The 22,369-nt window shown below is 31.7% G+C and overlaps 3 protein-coding genes and 1 long non-coding RNA gene across 5 annotated transcripts; 2 read left to right on the plus strand and 2 right to left on the minus strand.

Moving 5' to 3' along the window:
• Window positions 1–9,498: 9,498 nt before the first annotated feature.
• On the minus strand, window positions 9,499–11,189 carry LOC105802888 (acyl transferase 4). Its single transcript, XM_012634793.2, has 2 exons — window positions 10,680–11,189; window positions 9,499–10,585 (listed from the first exon to the last, which is right to left on the minus strand). Exons 1-2 carry the CDS (start codon window positions 11,088–11,090, stop codon window positions 9,719–9,721), a joined length of 1,278 nt encoding a protein of 425 aa, XP_012490247.1. The 5' UTR covers window positions 11,091–11,189; the 3' UTR covers window positions 9,499–9,718.
• Window positions 11,190–15,549: 4,360 nt separating this feature from the next.
• On the plus strand, window positions 15,550–17,363 carry LOC105802887 (two-pore potassium channel 5). 2 transcript variants are annotated; one of them, XM_012634791.2, is made up of 2 exons: window positions 15,550–16,755; window positions 16,928–17,363. In XM_012634791.2, exons 1-2 carry the CDS (start codon window positions 15,596–15,598, stop codon window positions 17,073–17,075), a joined length of 1,308 nt encoding a protein of 435 aa, XP_012490245.1. In that variant the 5' UTR covers window positions 15,550–15,595; the 3' UTR covers window positions 17,076–17,363. The 2 variants fall into 2 exon arrangements, with proteins under 2 accessions (XP_012490245.1, XP_012490246.1); XM_012634792.2 differs by having other exon boundaries at window positions 15,554–16,734.
• A 1,049-nt stretch (window positions 17,364–18,412) lies between these two features.
• LOC105802886 (uncharacterized) lies at window positions 18,413–19,729 on the plus strand. Its single transcript, XR_001136322.2, has 2 exons — window positions 18,413–18,802; window positions 19,198–19,729. It is a non-coding gene; the product is annotated as an uncharacterized LOC105802886 (long non-coding RNA).
• A 157-nt stretch (window positions 19,730–19,886) lies between these two features.
• On the minus strand, window positions 19,887–21,551 carry LOC105802885 (protein RADIALIS-like 3). Its single transcript, XM_012634788.2, has 2 exons — window positions 20,827–21,551; window positions 19,887–20,221 (listed from the first exon to the last, which is right to left on the minus strand). The coding sequence occupies exons 1-2, from the start codon at window positions 21,111–21,113 to the stop codon at window positions 20,194–20,196; spliced, it is 315 nt and encodes a 104-aa protein (XP_012490242.1). The 5' UTR covers window positions 21,114–21,551; the 3' UTR covers window positions 19,887–20,193.
• Between the last annotated feature and the right edge of the window lie 818 nt (window positions 21,552–22,369).

The following is a 22,369-nucleotide window of genomic DNA, read 5'->3' on the forward strand; positions in this document are numbered from 1 at the left end:
CTTAGAATCAGTTATAATATTATAGCCCAATTTCATCATAAAAGAGGTGTTGTGATCTTTCAACTTTCAGAAACCTAGACCACCATGATCTCGAGGTTGGCAAATGTTGCCCTAACTAACCAAAGCCAATTTCTTCTCACCATTAGAAGACCCCCAAATGAACTGTCTAACCAATTCATTCTATTTCCTCACAGACCCCTTTGGGAATCGTCATTGATTGCATAAAATAGCTGGGAATCGCCATCAAAATCGACTGGGCCAAAGTGGCCCTTCCGGCTAGTGACAACTTCCTGGCGTCCCAACTTTGCAATTTACTACGGAAGTTATCAACGACAAAACGCAAAGTATTGTTAGTCACTCTATTGTGAAAGAGAGGAACCCCCAAATATTTTCCAAGATTTTGAACTCTATGAAACCCAAGGATATGACATAAGCGTCCTGCTAACTCATCATTCACTCCCTTTGAAAAATATATATTAGTTTTATAAGCATTAATCCTGTGTCCAGAATAGTCACAAAAATTGTCCAACACTTCTTTTAAAATCCTAGCTTGATTTTCCTCAACTTGACCAAAGAGAATCAGGTCGTCAGCAAAGAAAAGATGGGAAAGAGAGGGACCTGAACGAGATAGACAAATAGGAATCCATCGCCTAGAGTTGACATCGGAAAGAATAGTATGTCCGAGCCATCCCATACACATGACAAATAAATAAAGAGACAATGGACATCCCTAATGTACACCTCTTACCGGTCGAAACTTCTGAGTTGGAGTTCCATTCCATAAGATATGCATGGTATCCATAGCTATTTTGATAAAATGCGGAGATAATTTCTTTTTAAAACACCTACCATGCAAAAATATCTATCTCTATATGATAAATTAAAATCCGTACTTTTCAGAAAAAATTTCGCTTCAACAATTAAACCAAAATAACTAAGAGCGTTAACTATTTGTACTCATTAATGATACTATAAAAGTATAGGGACCATTTCTTAAAATTAAACAAAATAGAGAGATCCCAACCATAATTTAACTTAAAATAATCTATACCTAACCCAATCACATTTATTTTATTTTTGGAGAAAAATTTAAATAATATTAAGAATCTAATTAATAAATTTTTATTTTTATTCTTAATTATAGGAAAATAAAAAAATAAACGTAAAAGGAAATGATCTCTTCTTTCTCAACATTTTTAATTTTTTATATTTTGCAATTATTTTTATCTTTTGAGGAAAAAATAGAGATGGGAATAATTGGTGAATTGAATTTCCATAGTTAATGAAATTGAACTCTTTTGATGAAAAATTGGAGTTAAATTTTATGTTTGTGAATTACCGGTTAATTGTATAAAAGAATTGATGATATATTTAAAAATATAATGTGAGAAACTAAAAACAAGTGAGAAAAAATGATGTTGGAGAAACCAATAGATTAAAACTGATTTTATGTTTTCTGAAAAAAATGATTGTATAAAATTAGAAAACTAAAAACAAGTCAGAAGAAATGATGAAAAGAAGCAGATAGGTGTGGGACAGGAGAAGAATCCAATAGATAATTAGGCATTTACCAACCGCCTTGAACTTGAAGGGTAGGATTTGTTGGTAAGGAAAAATCATATCCTTAATTGTTGTTGGAATGGAGGGCTTGAAGCCGGCATGAACTGAGGTTGTTGTCCATCTGAAATTGGAATAAATATTTGTTGAAGACACGGAACTCAGTAAACTTGGTCCTGTAATAAGGATTTTCTGCCGAGTAACTGCCAAGAAAAATTTAAAATTTTCGATTTAATCGAATCTTCGAATCTCATTTTATCATCCTAATTTTATTTGAAGTTTTCTCGAATCTAGTCGAGTGAGATGGAATTCGAATCGAATATATTTGTTCGAGTTAAATTTTTAAAAAAAAATTTGGGTCCTTGTAACTATTGTCACCCATCGTAATAAAATTTGTCCACCTTAATTAAATTTTTTATTTACTTTCATCACTTCATAATTTATTTATTAATTTTTTATATACTGGTTAGCTTCTTTGCTTGCTTAGTTGTTTCAATTATCTTCAGATTCTTGTCACTATGTATTGTAGAATTAAAAATATATTAAATGTAAAAATATGATTTTTAATAAAAGTTATTTTAAAAATAAAATGTGAAATTGATACCAATATAAAATTTTAACACGAATATTTTATGGCATAATTAATAATTCAATTTTAATATAAATATTCAATATGACTAAACAATTCAATAATATAAATAATATAAAATGTGAAATTTAATTTAATAATATAAATAGTAGATATAAATAAAATTATTACTATTTATGTTTAGTGATTTTTTGGATATTTTAATTTTTATTTGGGAGTAAAGGTGAGAAGTAAAAGTTTAGGGAAAAATAAAAAGTTTTGGGAAATAAAAGTTTGAGGGAAAGTAAAAAGGGGGGAGTAAAATTTTGGAGGGAAAATATTAAAAAAAAATTGGAGCGAGAGAGTTTGGGATAGATGGGAGGTGAGATGGGAAGGGAATAAAAGTTTTAGGGGAAAAGTGGGAGGGAGTAAAAATTTTGGGGGAAAATAAAAGGTTTTGAGGGTTTTTGGGAGTAAAATTTTGGTGGGAAATGAATTTTGGGTAGGGTTGGGAGGGGAGGGGAGTAAAAGTTTTGGGGGAAAAGTGAGAAGGAGTAAAAGTTTTGAGGGAAAAGTAAAAAGGTTTGGGAGTTTGGGGTAAAAATGTAAAATATTATAGTTTGATATTCGAATTATTCGAATTATTCGAGTTATTTGAATTCGAAAACTCAACTCGATTTGAACTCGAAATTCGAAAAAAAAATTCGAGTTGATTCGAATAACTCGATTAACTCGAATAACTCGATTCGTTTAACTCGAAATTCGAATTTTTTTTCGAGTTGAATCGAGTTTTACTCACCCCTAAAAAATTGTACGAATAACACTCCATTTTTCATCTTCAACTTTAAAATCCAATAACTTTTTGTAATTAATTATATTAGTTCATTAAAAGTTTCACATATCAATTATATTACTTATTATAAGTGACTTTTTCATTCTTCACTTGAAAAAAGTATATTATATATTTTCATATTTAACTTTTGTTCTCTTTTTATATTTGTTTATAATTGAAAATAATTTAATAAAATATTTTTAAGTAATTTTACATTCCACTAGCCAAACAGCATAAATTACATTTCAACCAAATAAAGTAATTTAATATATATAAAATTGCTTCTAAAATATGATATTCGCATACGTATACATTTCCTTCTCTCTTTGTTTTGTTTTCGAAGAACATTTCCTTCCTTTATTCTTAGGCATAATATATATGGGTAGTATATTAAATTTTTAATTTCAAATCAAATCTATACCCTAATGTTAAAGTTGTTCCCAAAAATTCTCTATCTAGAATTTCAGAATTTGACGACATAATAATATTTTTAATATTTATTTATGTTAAATATTTAATTAGCCATAGAATAGATGGTGGTAAGGAAAGGTGTTTCGGAAAAATAGAGTACGATTTGTCCTTAGGTTAATTGTATTATTTAATTGTAACTAATCTTTAATTTTTAAAATATTTTAATTGAATTTTTAAAATATATATATTTTAGAATATTTCAAATTTAGAAACCAATTTAAGACTGGGCCATACATCCATATGTGTGTTCAAATTATTATAATTTTATACGTTAACAATTTGATTTATGTAGATTTTGCATGTTCATTTATATGCATCATATTCACGTTAATTTTAGTTTACTTTCGGATTTTGTGTAAATAATGGCTCAATTAAAATTTATATAAATTTTAATGCACATATTATAGTTTTGTTGCGTATATTTTACTCTTGGTGTTTTAATTTTTTTTTTGTGATATATCTTAATACATCTCATATTTTAAAAGAAAAATTAATGTATCAAATTGAATATTGAAGTTAAATTTAACTGATTGTACAGAAAAAAACTTAAATATCAATTAAAGAAAAGGTCAAATATCAAATAAAACATTAAAACTAAACTCAAGTATTAAATTAATAAAAAAAATTAGAAAAATGAGCTGAAGCAGGTCCCAAATGGCATATGGCCGATTGCAACAGAAAGGCGGCATGTATATCCAGTGTGGGATATATCGATTGCATCTCATTTTGAGTCCGAAATAAAATGATTAATAATTGGCAATATTTAGTAGGATAAAATGTTTGCGTTCGGTTATCATAGGTAAGGATTCCATCATATACACATCAACTGATTCCTAATTGCCTCACCTAATATGGGCCTGAAGTACACCAAAGGATACGTCAGAGGCTCCTCACGTTGTGAATGAAAACCAAAAGGCAATCGTTGCATGTTCTAATATTGTGGCCATTTTATCAAACTAGTCTAAAAAAATATTATATTTACAAAAATAATTCATGTTTAAAAACAATCACCAAAATAACCTAAAAGGAATAATAAAATTGGGTTGTAGCCTGTCAATGGCCAGAACCCACTCGTATTTTGCACCCATGATTGCTTAATAATTGTGTCAGACTTAAAAAAATTAATTTTTTAGGTTTTGGTCTGTCAATGGCCGAAACCCATGTATTTTTTTAAAATTGTATAATACTGATATACGAAAAAGAGAAAAAAAAGAAAAACGAAAAAAAAAAATTTTAGGTGCTGGCCTGTCAATGGCCGGCACCTAGTACAATTTAAAAAGAAATTCTTTTTTTTTGTGTTTTTTTGTGTCAGAGTCAGATATCAGTATACGAAAAAAATAAAATAAATTTTTGGGTGTTGGCCTGTCAATGGTCGGCACCCAATACAATTTAAAAAAAATTCTTTTTTTTCGTGTCAGAATCAGATATCAGTATACGAAAAAAATAAAAAAATTTTGGGTGCCGGCACCCAATACAAATTAAAAAAAAAATTTTGTGTCAGAATCAGATATCAGTATACGAAAAAAAAATTTGGGTGCCGGCACCAAGTACAAATTAAAAATTTTTTTTCGTGTCAGAATCAGATATCAATATCTGAAAAAATAAAAAAATTTGGGTCTTGGCTTTGTCAATGGCGGCACCAATAAAAGGAACGCCTAATCGTAGTAACCGAGTTCCGCCATTCGGGGCCAAACTCGGGGCCGAAAATGAAGCATCCGACTCATCATCACAGTTCATAGATTCGGATCCAGTGCATGAAGTTCCTCCATCATTTGAAGATTTTTTTGGTGACAAACTCCACCGTCAACATCCGACAGGATCCGGATTGTCATCCTCATACCACCCGGACTTCCACCCCGAAGCACGTACACCCACCACTGAGGATATTTTTCCATCGGCACCTCCGGTCAAGCAATACCAATTAAGTCCCGATTATGGTGAATATAATTATTCCACCTTTTTAACTACACCGGAAGGGACATAGGACTCTGGACCGAGCAATTATCAAAAGCCTCAGCAAGGTGCACGGCATCGCCGACGGAAGCATCCGGATCGTTACACGCCAGCGTCGGGGACGTCCTTAGGATCGCGACAATTTTAATTTTTTATGTTAATTTTTATTTTCTTAAAATTTATTATGTAAATATTTCTTTTATTTTTACATTTTTTTTCTTTTTTTAATATTTATTTAATGAATCTAACATAATTATTTGTTTGAATATATGACTTCGTAATATTTAAAAATATAAGGACTAAATTCTTAAAAATAAAAATATACAAACTAAATTCTAAATTTACAAAAAATATATAGGACTTGGAGGATTTTAATTTTGTAATAGTAAATAGGAGGAAATAGAAAAAAAAGGCAACTAATATGTGAACAAAATCTAAATGTTTGCAATTTCTAGATAATTGTGTGATTAATAGCGCATATTTTTCGATACATTAAGGTTAAATTTTTTCAGAATTTCTATGATGAATTTAAATCTTATTTCTTTAATACTTGCATCTTCGATTAAGGTCCACTTAGCAATACAAATTTAAAGATTAAAAAGTTACATTTCCATGTAATGTTTCTTGAGAACAAAATTTTCTTTTCAAATTTTCATTAATTTAATCTAACCTTACATAAATTGTTCTATTAAAATGTTTAATATAGAGAGCTAATAACCGTTGATAAATTCTATATGTTACCGTTGTGTTATCGTTTATATATAATTATGTTTATTTTTTCAGATATCTTGATATCGATTCGACACAAAAAAAGAATTTTTTTAAATGTCTTGAGTGCCGCCATTGACAAAGCCAACACCAAATTTTTTAATTTTTTCAGATATCTTGATATCTCGATTCGACACAAAAAAAAGAAATTTTTTAAATTTGTATTGGGTGCCGCCATTGACAAAGCCAAGACCCAAATTTTTTTATTTTTTCAGATATCGATATCGATTTTGACACGAAAAAAAAAATATTTTTTAAATTGTCTTGGTGCCGCCATTGACAAAGCTAGTACCCAAAAATTTTATTTTTATTTTTTCAGATATCGATATCTCGATTCGACACGAAAAAAAAAAAAAAATTTAATTAGTACTAGGTGCTGGCCATTGACAGCCAAGACCCAAATTTTTTATTTTTTCAGATATCGATATCGATTCGACACGAAAAAAAAATTTTTTTAATTGTCTTGGTGCCGCCATTGACAAAGCCAACACCTAATTTTTTATTTTTTAGATATCGATATCTAACTCTGACACAAATTTTTTTTTTTAAATTGTACTGGGTGCCGGCCATTGACATGCCAACACCCAAAATTTTTTTTTCGTTTTTCTTTTTTTCCCTTTTTCGTATATCAGTATTATACAATTTAAAAAAATATATGAGTTCCGGCCATTGACAGGCCACAACCTAATTTTACTGTTCCTTTTAGGTTATTTTGGTGATTGTTTTTAAACTTGGGTTATTTTTGTAAATATAATATTTTTTGGACTAGTTTGATAAAATAGCCTAATATTTATATTTAGTTCGAAAAATAATGTTTGAAAAATAATTTATTCTTTTAGAAAAATTAATATTTTTAGTGTTTAGATAAATTTATTATCATTTTTTAAGAAAACAAAGTACAATTTTATCATCATTAATTTAAAATATTTTAGGTTATAAAAAAATATAAATACTTTTTTTTTCAATTTAGGAAAATCGAGCGGTTACCAACTTCTTGACTCTACCACTAACTACAACTATAGATCAATCACGTCTTTTGAGTGGGAAATAGGGTTGTAATAATTTAGTTTTGATGATTTTCTTTTTTCGTTTATTTGAAATTCATGTCTTCACATACGGATGAAAATTTGAAGTGGTAAAACAAGAATTATGGAAGAAAATCATTCCCTAATAAAACTCCCATTGTAGTCGCCTCGCCCTCGATGACATTAAAAAGACTAACCCACCAAGAAAAGTAGGAGTGGGGGTGCATTTGGACATTATCATCCGTCTCCGGTGAGTTTGGGGGAATTTTCCAATGCCATCCGCAAAATGGACAAAAAAAATCCAAATCTCAACTTGAGAATAGCATAAAACATTATTTTCTTTTGATCTTTAAAAAATAAAGAGGAAATCAAATCAGTCATTACCATCAATATTCGATTATCATCTAGGTATGGGCCAGCTTCAATGGTTTTTTCTACACTGCGATTCATGACCTAAATCAGTCAGATTTGGGCTTCGAGTTTATTCAAATTAACAAATCTTACACTAATGGGCCAACTGTTAAGACAACTATTATTTATAACCCGGCCACCGGTAAATAGTAGTTCAAGTATGGCTGGCACCCATTGGATTTTGCAGTTTGCACACATTTTACTTTTATGTTTGTTTGGTGTAAAATAAATTATCAAAAGAAATCATTCTCCAAAAAGAGGATAAAATCAAAGCTTTCTATGAGATAGAACGAGAAAAATTGAATTTGATTAATTCAATTTATAAGATTTTGAAACAATTAGAAAATTACAAAAATGAAACCATTTATTTTGAACAACAAAGAGCGATTAATTAAGTCCGACAACGGATTTTTTAACAAGCTTTACAAGAAGCTTTAGGAACTCCAAATAATTCTGTAAACAACGAGTTACATTTACGCACCCACCATTAGTGTTAATATTAGCTTGTTTGGGGTGATGAAGGAAATAATTTATTAGCCTTTTTCTTACCTTTTACTTTATTGTAGATTGTAGGCATTATTTTTTTTCTTCCAAAAAATAATTAGGAAATACTCATGGTAACTATTAGAGCCGCCAAAATTAGTAATATTATCCGTGAATGTATTGAGCAATATAATAGAGAAGTAAAGATTGTAATACCAAATTTTTTCCATAAGACACTTTCTAAGCTGATAAGATTTTGTTCATTTTCTTCACTGTCGAAGAAATAAAAAAGGGAAGCTTTCAGGCAACAGAGGAGAAGCTCTTTCACTATTGAATAAAATATCCCCTCATATTTCAATTTTATTTTATTTTTATAATTTAGTCCTTAAAATCTAAATTTTTAGTACTCTACAATTTAATTCCTCAAAATAGATTTTCTTATTCCACAGTTCAATCCTAAACCTCGTTTTGTACAATTTTGCAAAATAGGCCATTTTCTAAAATTTCCAGTTTAATAATTTAGTCCTTACAACTAAAATTGTCAAAATTTCCAAAAGTTAGCAATTGATTTTGAACAATTAAACTTTCATATTCTATTTTGCAAAATTTTAAATTCTCAAATTATGTAAATTAGTCCTAAAACTCAAGTTTTGAAATCTTTACAATTTAACCCCTATAATTTCAAACTTCACTATGTTATGCTCAACTTTCCAAAATTTCATATTTCATAATCATATAATTTAGTTACTACATCAATGTTTCAATTTCACTACTCAAACCCTTAGAATTGAAAATTTACAAATTTTATAATTTGATCCTTACTTCAATTTTATCAAATTAAATCATTTTTGACCTACTCATCCAAATAATATTAAAATAAATATTTACCACTTTCAAATTAATTAAACATAAATTTATATGCCCTAATGTATGAAATTAACAATTACTTAAGTAAATTAAGATTAAATAAAACTAAAACATGATTAATTAAAATCTAAATAAGCTTTATGAAATAAACTCAATTAAACAATGAAAAGATAATAAAATCTCAAATGTATGTTTGTTTCATTGAAAACAAATTTTATGAAATATTTTCAGAAATCTACTAAACAATAGAAAATATTTTACATGATTTATTCAAACACCGGAAAATATCACTATTCCAAAAGGTAAGTAATTTTCCGAAATCATTTTTCAAAACCATTTTCAATGAAACAAGCGAGCCTTAATTTAGTTATATATTATTATAAAGTAAATAAACCATCAATAGTTTTCTAAAATATATATAGTTAATTATGTGATTGTTATATTATGATTATTTTACTACTTTCAAAAAGATAATATTAATGGGAAAGGTAATCACAAGTCTTAAATAAGAACCAAACATAAAAATAGAAAATTGCTTTCTAATAAAACTAAACACAATGGCATTTACTTATTGAGAAATAATAATTTTATTTGAAAATGACCACAAGTGAATGAGATAATTTTAATAAGAAGAAGATTTTCAAGATCAAATTGAAGATTATACCAAATACAAATAAATAAAAAGCACAAATGTTTTGAACATGTGGTGGCGCTGTGTTGTTTTATTGACATTGGCGTTGGGTAAAGCAATAGCAGTTCAAGACTTCAAGCACTGGTAACTTGTTAGACTAGTTTCGTCATCAGATCAACGAAGGGCTGGGTATGGTCTTTCTCAACACACCATGTCATCAAGCGGACTCCCTTTCTAGGCAATGGCAGCGATCCCATGATGCCAACAGGGATGATGCTAGAGCCCGGAATTGGAACCATGTGGACCGGGGGGCCCCACCCATAGTCAACCTGGTTGAACCCCAACCTACCCCATTCCGATATAAACAAGGTGGTGTACCCTAGAGGTGCTAGAAATGGGTCCTTCCCATTTCTCAAGTAATCTCCATTCTTGAACTTACCAAACTCAGAAGGTAGCTTAGTCTTGGCTTCTCGTATCAGTTTAATCACTTCGATTGCTGATGCTTGTTTAAGCAAGTCGCAGGGAGCTGTGATTGTTATCGGGAAGAAACAGTTGCCATAGAAGCCTTTAGGCAAAGGAGGCTCCACTAGCTGACGGCAATTTGCAAAGAAAAGAAGCCGGACTTCAGTACCTGGCTTCAAGTTTATTGCTCTTGTTCGAAGGCTCCAAAAATTAGCAGCCACGATTTCGAAAGCAGAGCAAGTTTGCCCCGTCGATTCATGGAATTGTTTCTTTAGCTGATTGATTTCATCCATGGAAATATCAATGCTCACATGCTCTAGCGGCTTGCCAGGCATCGGGGGTGGTGGCACTGGCAAGTTTGCCAATTGGATAACATTTGCTTCTTGTGTTGGAGTTGGAAAAAAGTCCCTTTTCCACACCGGTTCAACGCTTAGATGTTCCATACCTCTCGCGAACTCCCCTACAGCGTTTAGGAACTGTGCAGATCCTAAGCCATCGCATATGGTGTGGCAAAATATTAACCCTATGACGAAACCTCCACATGCAAATTGTGTCACCTGAGACAAAGAAAAAGAAAAACCCATGCACGGTGCATGCATTAGGCTTAATCACATTACCATCATTGTTGGTTTAAATTCAAAATTATGGTACCTGCATTTGTACAAGAGGTTCCATGCCTTCACTGTTAGGAACTTGATCAGGAAGAAGTTCATCATAAGGAATGTCAAAATTAGCATCGTCGAAGTAATTGAATGCATGAAGGCTAGAATCAGCTGATGCCTCGACGAACCAGGCACCTTCTCCCGAACATTCAACCTGAAGCTGATTGTTATCGGACTCTTTTAGCCGTCCAGCAAGTGGATAGTAAGGCACCAAGGCCTTGGACAAAGCTTCCCTAATGACCTTTGATGCTTCAGGGCCATGTTTGTATACATGCAATGTGCGGGTATAGCATCTTAGAACCGGCACTTTATCAATGAATGACAAGTCAAGCTTGCCAGATGGTGTTTGCTGAGATGGAGTCACTAGGCTTCGCCTTGATCTCACAACACACAGCGCCATTGGTAAAGAATATGGCTAAGAAAATGGTGATTGCCCTTTTAACAGACACCCATCCTTATATATGTAAAACCAGATACTGGATATCTGTATTTAAAACTAGACTAATCTTCATCTTGGCTTTCAAGTTCAATTTGGCAATGGAAAACTATAAAGTTTGCCCAATAGCGGTTGCGTGCACAATAAGTTATGTTAGGTGGCTTTCAATTAGTTTAATTTTATAATAGTAGGACAAATTACACTCACTAAATTTTATATTGAATAATACGATGATAAATTATTAATGCCTCATTTAGCATTGGTATTAACATCATAATACATTTTTAGTATAATAAGTTTTTATACAATATTAATAATAAGATATGAGATCACGTTATTAAAATCCGTGTTAAACAAGTCTAGTACTAAAAATTTGTTTTTTTTTATTAAATCTCGATACCTATTACATCATTTAAAATGTTTTTACACATTGTATGTAACACCCCTAACCCTCATTCGTTATCGGAATAGGGTTACGGAGTATTACCAAACTTTACGAATTAAATACGAACATTTCTCAACTTTTGTTACACATATTAAGAATCAATTGTATAACACTCATATTGTCCCTTAGATGGACCTTCGAGGCCCAATATTCACCTTAGAAGTAAATCGGGACTAAACCGGGTATTCAGGGAATTTTCTCCAAAATTTCAAAAATTTTCTTAGAAGTAGGGGACACATGCCCGTGTCTTTGCCCGTGTGAACGAAAATAGGTCATTTTACAAGCCATATTTCTCACCCAATTTTGTGTCTATCAACAATCAACATTACATATATCAACAAGCCATAATTAGACATTCAAAACAAGTCAAAATAAGTGGCTAAACTCAACACACTATATATAAGCCATCATTAAACAAAATACCTATACATGCCATTATAACCAAAATCAAAACATTCGAAAATACCGATATAACCAATGGATAGTGTGATATATCTCCGACAAGCTTCCAACTCAATCGAGCTTCCGATAATCTAAAAAGTAGAAGAAAACAAATACATAAGTAATGGGTGCTTAGTAAGCTCGTATAAACTTTAATCATAATACTTCCTTTTCAAATATGAAATTTATACTTATCAAGAATAATCTAATGTTGCTACCACAATACTCATGAAGTTATATTTAACAACTCACTAAGTGAATAAATCTACAGTATCACTTACACACGATATCCCTAGCATAATAAGATTTTAAACAACTTTAACTTTTCCAAAATTTCTTTATTTTCATTTGCGTTTCTTTACTTTCCACACTCATTCCATATGCATAACACACCAGTCATAAGCATATCATTCAACCATAGATATAAGCTAGTGCATTTAAACACAGACCTTTTTCGAATTAATCACACGACAACTCATTTTATAAGAAATTGCATAACTAAAAATTTACCATTCTTTCATGAGCACAAATATATTTTCATTTGAGCACTTACCCTTTCAACGCATCATATAATAAACATATTACCATTTGACCAGTAGCTTGGCACTTGTTTAAGCGTCAACAACAACACTTGTTAGCATACTTGAACATATTTCATATAAATTCAACATTGATAAACTTATTTTATCAACATATCACACTTGAGTTTATTACTCATCACAACTTACATAATTTCCATGTATCAACATATCAAGATATTGATATATATACATATCATGACACATATCATTCTCTTACTGTTTCTTCATATACATATGTCATCCAAAAGCAACTCTTGTTATTTTACCATTCGAAGAACGACTTACGAATATGAGTACATTGCTTTCAGAAGCTCGAAGGTTGAACAGAAGTTCATGAGAGCTAAACAGAAAGTAAACACGAAAGCTCGCAACAAATGCTAAACCTCGGTTTGTTTGGGTAATTTATCGTCAATTCATCCTTTACATTCGTAGTGCCATAACCCAGTTATGGTCATATCATCAGAATGTCATAACCCAGCTATGGTCTTACATATAAACACTGCCATGGTCCAACCATGGTCTTACGTTCATAGTGCTATAACCCAGTTATGGTCTTATCCGTCAATTTATCCTTTGCCACAGAACGATTGTACTTAATCCCGCGTTCAATCCAAATTGAGTATTAAATTCGATAATATATTTCCAATAATAATTCAATTCCAACAATAGAACACACATATATATAATATTCATCACCAAATAACATTCATTTTAATCAAAATTATACAGAATATAGTTCATACGAAATTACTAGGCTAAATTGCAGAAATAACAAGATATAGGGGCATTTTGTTAATTTTCCATTTCCCTCGATTTTCTACCTGATCTTGATCTAAATTAATGTTTCATTCAATTTATTAATTTAAATAATAAAACAATTCATTTCATGCAATTTGGTCATTTTACATTTTACAAAATTGCCCTAAAATTTACTTTTATTCAATTTAGTTCCTAAGCCCAAATCATGAAAATTAACCATTTTAATGCAAAAACATGCTATCAGAATATTCATGGCATTCAATACAGCCCAAATTTGCAATAATTTCACAAAAACCCTTGTATTTTTACTATTTCAATAAATTAGTCCCTAATCGAAAAATTCATCAAAATTACTTAATAAAATACTTTTAAATATCAACCAACATCTCAAATTCATCATTTAATAACTAAAATCATATAGATTCATCAACGGAAACATTCAAAATCTTTAACAAAATCAAAAACTAGAGTAAGATTTAGTTGGACCTAATTGTAACAATCTCAAAAACGTAAAAATTAAAAAAAACGAGTAAGAATTTAACTCACACGAAGAAAAGTTGAAGGATCAGCTCAAGGAGCTCTCCCATGTCTCTTTTTGAACCGAAAATTGGGAGAAAAATAAAGAATTGCCTAAAAACTTTCTAATTTCACTTTTATTTTATTTTAATTTCAATTTAATTACAATTTTATTTTATTTCATTATTTTTTTCCATGTTATGCGTCACATCTTTTCATTTAGGCATAATTTCTATTTAGGTCCTTCTTTATTTATTAATCAAGCCATTTAGGCACATTATTATAATTAGCAAGTTATGCATATTTTTCAGTTTAGTCCTTTTTAATTAATTAACTGTCGAAACGTTAAAATTTTTCAAGGAAACTTTAATACTACCTTAATGGCACTCCGTAAATATTTATAAAAATATATACAGCTCAGTTTATAGAAACGAGGTCCCGATACCTCATTTTCTAAAACCATTTGAACTAGGGTTTTATCATTTGAATCTAATAATTCATTATAAGACATAAATTACTAATTCAATTTTTTAAATCATATTTGACTCGTAAATATTAAATAATAAAATTTACGAACTTACTCGCCAGATTTTACGGCCTCGAACCACTGTTTCCGACATCACTGAAAATCAGACTATTACATTTATAAATTCTAATATAAAAGTTTTTCCTCCCTTATTTTTAGTTCCTTACTCAGAAATTAATATTAAAATTCTGTTTTTTTCTCCTGCACTTCTAACATTATTTTTAAGGAATACATTTGATTATTATTATTTTAAATGATTCCCAACTTTCAATTCTTTTCAATATGTTATTCAATAAAATTACATACCAAATTCTTTTTGCGTTTTATTTTGTAAAACCTTTTTATAAATATTTTGTAAAATATTTTATTTGATGAAATGTTTTATAAAATAATTTCATTAATTTAAAAAATAAAATTTATTTAATTTTATAAAAGATAATATATTTGATAAATATATATTTTAAAAAAATACGGAAACTAACACTTTTATAAAATAACTTCCTATTGGAATTTTTTCTTTTGGACAAAAGTTATATTTCATAAAGAAATACTTTTTTCTATACAGAGATAGGGGATGAAGGTAACTTAGTTCGTGTCCATGTCAAATATCTATTTGATAAGAGCTTTAGCTATCTCTTTATTCAAATCAAGACTCATAAAGTAATACATTAGTTTTACATACAATTAATTAAGTCTTAACTTGGTTGACATCAGTATTGTCGCCACTAGAAGAAGACATGAGTTTAAATGTATTTAAACGTGTTTTATCCTCCTATTTAGGAATAGGAAAAGAGTTATAATATTATTGCACTAACTAATGAAAGAGGCATAAAAGTGAAGTTGTTTAGATTTAATTTAAAAGAATTTGGTTAACATGTAATAATTGGAGATGAAAATAACCCAAGTTTGTTTTACTTGTCTACACTAAACAATATTATTATTGAATGGATAAGAACTACAAAAGCAAGAGAAATGAGATGACTAAACAAAGAAAGGATGGTTTGGTATTTATAGGAATAAAATAGTGATAGTTGTCAATTGGAACCTAATTATACCATTTTACTAAATGAAGCAACATAATCCATATTGCGTCCAAACAACGATTATAGTATATAAGGTGCACTGTGTTTATGTTTAATTTTTAATTTTATTTTTATGTATATTTGACTAAAGAGAAAGCTGAGTGTGTTCCTTAAAAGCAATGTCACAATATCGAAAGTTTAAACCTGAAGCCAACTACCTCTCAACAACCACCACGATCTTGAAGACGCAAAAAAGTAAAAGGCTTCTTTTTCTGTTGTGTTGGTTTTCTGAGATGGCAGATGAGCCTTTTCTCTCCCCCCAATCAAAACCCGAATTTCGGCACATCCTTGATGACTCTCATCATGGCTTTTATCTCACAATCCCACAGTCAATCTCAACACCAGCCCTCTTGCTATCTGAAATCGAGGACCACCCGCAGATTCAACCCCCTCCCCGTTTTGATTATCCTGTTCCTAGTACAGGGTCAAAGAAGCCCGGTTCTCTCAAGCGATGTAAAACGGCTCCGGCCATGGCTGTCATGCGTGATTTGAAGCCCAAAACACCCCAAGTGCCTAAACCTCAATCTGAGTCCAGCTCCATTATCAGGCAAGCTGTTTTCTTGCTCTCCATTTACTTAATTCTCGGTGTTGTTATTTATTCGTTTAACAGAGATGAATTCTCGGGTATCGAGACTCACCCGGTTGTTGATGCTCTCTACTTCTGTATAGTCACTATGTGCACCATTGGTTATGGTGATATAGCTCCTTTAACCCCAGCTACCAAGATTTTTGCTTGTGTGTTTGTGTTGGTGGGTTTTGGTTTTATTGATATATTGTTGAGTGGGGTTGTGAATTATGTCCTCGACTTGCAAGAGAACATGATATTAACTGGGATTCAGATGGAGAAATCACAACAAGGGTTTTCAGCTAGGGATTACATTGTTGATGTGGACAAAGGAAGGATGAGGATTAGGCTTAAAGTCAGTTTGGCACTTGGGGTTGTGGTGTTGTGTATTGGGATCGGATCTCTGATTTTGTACTTTGTGGAGAGCTTGGACTGGGTTGATTCTATTTACTTGTCTGTTATGTCTGTTACCACAGTTGGATATGGGGACAGGGCCTTTAAGACTCTGCCTGGACGCTTGTTCGCTGGTGTTTGGCTCCTGATTTCGACGCTGGCTGTTGCTAGAGCTTTCCTGTATTTGGCTGAAGCAAGGGTTAACAAGCGGCATAGGAGGATTGCCAAGTGGGTACTACATAGGGATATCACTATTGAGGATTTGCTAGCTGCTGACATAAACAACAATGGTTTTATCAGGTCGGGTTTCTATCTTTCTAGGTAATTTTGGAATGAACTCTATGTGCTGCTTGTTTGAAATTAAAGGGCTTGTAGTCTATGAATTCATGAGGGTGTTTATTTATTCTCTAGCAGACTAATGGGGCTTGTTTGTAGTTCTTTTACTTGTGATGCTTTTGTTGTTCATGTTCCACCTTAAAATTTCTGGTTGCAGTAAATCGGAGTATGTCATTTACAAGCTCAAAGAAATGGGGAAGGTTAGGGAGAAGGATATATTGCAGATATGCAATCAGTTCAGCAAGCTGGATACAAATAACTCTGGGAAAATCACTCTTCCTGATCTCTTAAAATATCAAATGTGAAATTCAACAGACCAAGTGAACTATATTCATTTGTCTAGAGATTCTCTAGACTTGTTATTGGAAAAGGGCATTTGCATGGGGGAGTTGTACATTCATTCAGGTTAGAAATCCCAATTTTTTTACTTTTATATTGTGATATATAAAAAGAAAATGGAATCAGAAAAGAGAGAAAGGGCAACGAGATGCTTCTGATCTCATTCATATTTGAATTGTAAATTCTTTGTTGCCTATGTATTCATCATCCCCACTTTTGAAATATATATAATGAAAAGTAAATACATATTCGTAGATGATGCTTCCTTTTACCTTCGTTTTCGTTTTGTTCGCAAAAGTTCTTTGCTTGTTCAAGTAGCTTAGAGATCTTACAGGTGGAATTGAGGGATCCATAATACAAATTATCTTCACTCACTCTTCAACTTTCTAAATAAATGTATTTGTTGGATTAGATGATGAGTTTAGCTCTTATATGATCCGACCTACACACATATTTAACTACGGATTTTGATAAGTTCGTATTTGATTATTGTCTGATAATCGTGGTTGCTAAGACCAATTTTATCATTTATTTCAGTTTTACTTATATTTAGTTTCTTTATCCTTTTTATTATTCTTCAATTCAAATCCTTCATTTTTTATTTGTTTTAGTTTTAATTTAATTTCAAACAAACAACTTGGAATCAAATTTTATTGAAAGTTTGAATTTTGGATTAAAGCTGTTATTTTAAACCTCTTCCTACTAAGAATTTTTATTTTGTATTTGTGCTTATTTGTTCTCATATTTATTCGTTTAAGTTAAACAAATATTTCACGAACATTAAATGAATATGTTCACAAATATATTATATTTTAGATATAATCAAATATACTATAAATAAATAAATAAATAAAATAAGCCCCCAGATAATAATTCTATTAATATATAATGATTTAATAATAAATCGGCTTTTAAATGAACTTTAAATAATTTAAATGAACATAAATGAGTTTGTTCATTAACAAAAAAAAAACCGAGTAAATTTTGGTTTAAATTGATTGATTTAAGTTGGTAAATGAAAATAAACGAACAAAATTAAATTGTTGATCAAAAGCTTACATATCGTGATTGTCTTGGTGCAATAAGCTGGATGACTATAAGGTTGCTCGGCCTAATTCATGTGGATTTCTTAGATCGACAGCCAACATTTGATCTGAATTTCACCACCAGCTCGCCATTTCCAAATACCTATAGTAATCCTTTTTTTACAGAAAGAAACCAATATTCTCCAAATAGATAGAATACGAATTGTTCTTATCAATCAATACAACCATGTTTGATTTTCATCATAATCCAACATACCATTTGAAATCTGCAAGACAAGCTGAATCTGTTTATTCAAAGATTTGAAGTGGATGCATTAGGCTAACGGCACCACTAAATTCTTTTATGGAAGTAATTTATTTGGTAAGAGTCAACGTATCATTGGAGAATATGAGAGTACTAGCAGATACAAGTGTAGTACAAATTCATCCCACCAAAATAGGTTCTTGTATGTTCAACTGGCACTCAAAGAAGTTGATAGTACTGTAGTACAGAGTCCGTTTAGTACAAGTTGTACTGTAAACGTTATTGGGGGGGGGGGGGGGTTAGCTTAAATAGCTCAGAGTTTGGGTTATTATAGCAGAGAGCCATAGACATCAGAGTGGCAGGTTTCTTTGGGGGCATTCCAACAGAGGCAAAACAAGATGAGGTAACAGTCAATATTGAGAGAGAGTGAGAAAGATGGGAGAGACAGACAAAGACAGGGAACAGGCTGAGCATGGATGGATCTACCAACTGATTCTGTTGTTTCTCCGCCCATGCACTGCCTCTTCCCTGGCTCTGCCTCCTCCATTTTTTTCCTCCCTCTTTTTTTATTTAACTTTTTCACCTTATTCCATTTTGGCATTATTATTATGACTGTAATTTAGATCCAGGTTCATGATAGGTACCTTTTAACAAGGTAATTGTGGTGACTTTTGTTGAGCCCCAATGGCCCCAGCTCTTTTTTCTTCATTTTCTCTCTATTCTTTTCATTCCAAGTATAGAGATTATTCGTTTTACTGGTAATGGAAATTTGCATTTTGATTCTCCAACCATTTCCAGGAACCTTATTGTTTTTTCCACTATCACCATTGATTGGGGGGAAATGACACAATAAGAAGACTTGAATAAATGCTGCATTGCTTTAAGTGACAGACTGGAGATAGATAGAGGAGAGGAAGAATATCAGGGTTTGCCACAATCCAGCTTTTAAATTCACCCCGTGGCATGGCCACTAGGTTTCTGATACAGGTTGTTTGGGCAAAGAAAGTTTCTTCTCAGAAAATGGAACTTCACACCTGCACCCCAGGACAACACCCTCAATTACCAACTGTAAACTACTGTTGGATGTTTTATGCTTGGAACAAGCTTGTGTTCTTTGATCTGGGTTTTGAATAGAACTAGCTTCATGCAAATGGACAAGACTGCAACAATGATGATTTATTATTTCCTCAGATGTAATGTTATCTGCTTTTGCTTCCATTTTGTCTTGTTATCTCATGATTTCGGGAAAAAAAAACTATCACTCTAAATTCTGGGTGTTTTTAGCTTCAAAGTACTGATATTTTATGAAATCAAGTTCTTGGTACCTTAATGTCGATTTCGGAATTGGAAGACACCTTCAAAGAGTAAAAATCACATCCATATTAAGCAAATATGATTTGGAATTTTGTTGAGTGTGTTTAAGATTCAAACCAATAATCACTAGGGAGATGAGTAAAACAAGTCTAGCACATTATTTGCAACCTTCATGAAAGAAATCCACCCTAAAACTGGAATTTTTTTACTGAAGAAATAGTATAACAAGTGTCGGACATCAGCTTCAAATAAACAAGGCCCAAAGACCCATTTCTACTATCTACAAATTGCAAAGTTGATTTTTTTTTTCATAAATTCTGTTTTACAATGAAGAGAGTGATTACATCAAGGAACAAGGGATATAACATTAGAATTGATATATTAATATGACCTGCATTCGTGTGGGACGTAAGTTCTGGCACAGCCACCAGTGACCAAATCTGCTTTCATAATAAACCAGCAATACAGTAGCTCTGGGGATCAATTTATGTCTAATCGAACCAGCAAGCTGTAAGGCGCAGAGAAACAACTAAACATCAGAAACTAAAAAAAGCACTGTTTTAACTCTGATTGGCCTTATGCAAGGAACAACTTCAAATCTGCCTACAACGAGACTAATAGATTGCTAGAAAATGAGGATAACAAAAGCTTATGGTTTAAAAATTCATCATCATGGAAGTAGAACCACATAAATATAGCAGAATCATTGATCCACATTAACCACTCTGAAATATGCCTGTCTTATGAAATTTGACATTATGAATTTACGATGCAGGAGAAGAAAGAAAAAACGGAGCAAATAAGGTAAGTAGAAACAATGAAAAGTCCTAGATTGAGAGGCACTGTTCCCTGGGGCTGGAAAACAGGATTCCTGTATTTGTCCCTTTATGAACGGCCAAGACAAGGTTGAGCGGGGAATTGGCCCAGTTGGCTATGCATGCGTGAAGAAATGATAGGGTCAACAAACTCAGATGCATGTATATCGAAATTTACTCTCTTTAGCTGTGATTTGTAAGGATCCTAGTGAATAAGGAATATGGACTAGAGAGGGGAAAAAGAATAAAAAAGAATTGGTAGAAGAAGAAGAAAATAAAGAAAAAGAATTGTGAGTACTTGTTATCATCATCAGTCCAGCATACAGATTGAGTGCAGTCCAGTTGAATACAGGACTGAGTTTCGGCAAGTTTATGGTCGAGTTTACCCGATTCGATAAACTGCAAATCCTCCAAAAGTATGACATAATGTTTATGCACATCTTCTGCAGTTTTTTCCCCTCCAACCATGCCGGCTACCACTTCCCAACGATCAGGGTGTTGTTCATCGACCACTGCTAAAGCCAGCTCAAACAACTTGTTCTCCTCCCAGCTCCAACCACACAGAACATCAGGGAACTTATCCATATGTCACCCCTTTTTTCCTTTGACGAATTCAATAATGGTTCTTTTGAGGCAATTAATGAAAGACTTAATAATAATTGCTTTGCATTCTAGGATTCATCGAAGAAAAAAATGGACAGGGTAAACTAAGTTTGATTTTCCAGACCAGATTCTAACACCCCTATGTCTTTGGGGAGGTGTCAGATACCTGTTTTGAGCAGCAAATCTTCCCCTTTTTTGTTTTTTTTTTTTTTCTTTGATGAGTCTTTTTGTCAAATATACAACAGGGTGGAATTTTTTTTTAGTTTAGATCTAACCATGGGCGATGAAAAAATATTAAAAAAAGTTAAAAATGAACTCAACGTAAAATAATGGTACCATTAATTTAATCAATCAGGGTCTAAATCAGGAGAATCAATGGCGGAAAACAGACAAAACTTGAGGACTTTCACTAACCATTTCTTGCCTATGCGTATTGCATTGCATCGGATTCTAAAATATTGTAAGATCCGGCAAATACAGCATTACATGCAATATTAAAGTAATTATAAAAACCAATAATGGAAACGAATCTACCAAGATTTTATCTTGAAGCCAACAAAAAGTTATCACATTTTTCCCAAATTTTTCTACCTTGAAACTAAAGAAAGAGACTTTTGTGGGCAGGATTACATCTTTGCTTGATTTTTCTCAAGTAATTACTACAGTTGAGAACGGGGGGTCATTTTCAAGGACTTTTTAATGGGTAGAATAGACTTGGTTGCAGAAGAAAACATACATTTACCGCCTCTCTTCTTTTTCCCTTATTGGACCCCGTCGTTGCCACTCAAAACTCTTCTTCTTCATTTCTAAGGGTAAGGTTTTGGTTTGCTTTTTTAATTGATGTGTTAACCTGTCTCCTTCAGTCCGGACACTTTTGGGACCCCCCAATCGATTTTAACCATATTCGAGGGCTTTCCTAATAGACACATCAATTAGCATCATATAATAAACTGCACCTAAAGTCATTAAACTATTATTAAATATACATTTTGATCACCCAACTTTAAAATGATCACCGAATTATTCAAAGGTTTTCATTTAAGCCACTAGACTATTAAAATTATTACACCAATTGAAAACTATCATTTTACTTCTCTTCTACAATTCAAAAATAGTTTTAAACGTCACGAATTTACAAACCAAAACTCAAACAGTTTTCTTCTTCAATTTCTGATACTAATCATTAAATTGACTTTGAATTTAAAGTACAATCTTCTACTTATTGATGGATACTGATC

Source organism: Gossypium raimondii, chromosome 11, assembly GCF_025698545.1.
Source record: "Gossypium raimondii isolate GPD5lz chromosome 11, ASM2569854v1, whole genome shotgun sequence".
NCBI lineage: Eukaryota > Viridiplantae > Streptophyta > Magnoliopsida > Malvales > Malvaceae > Gossypium > Gossypium raimondii.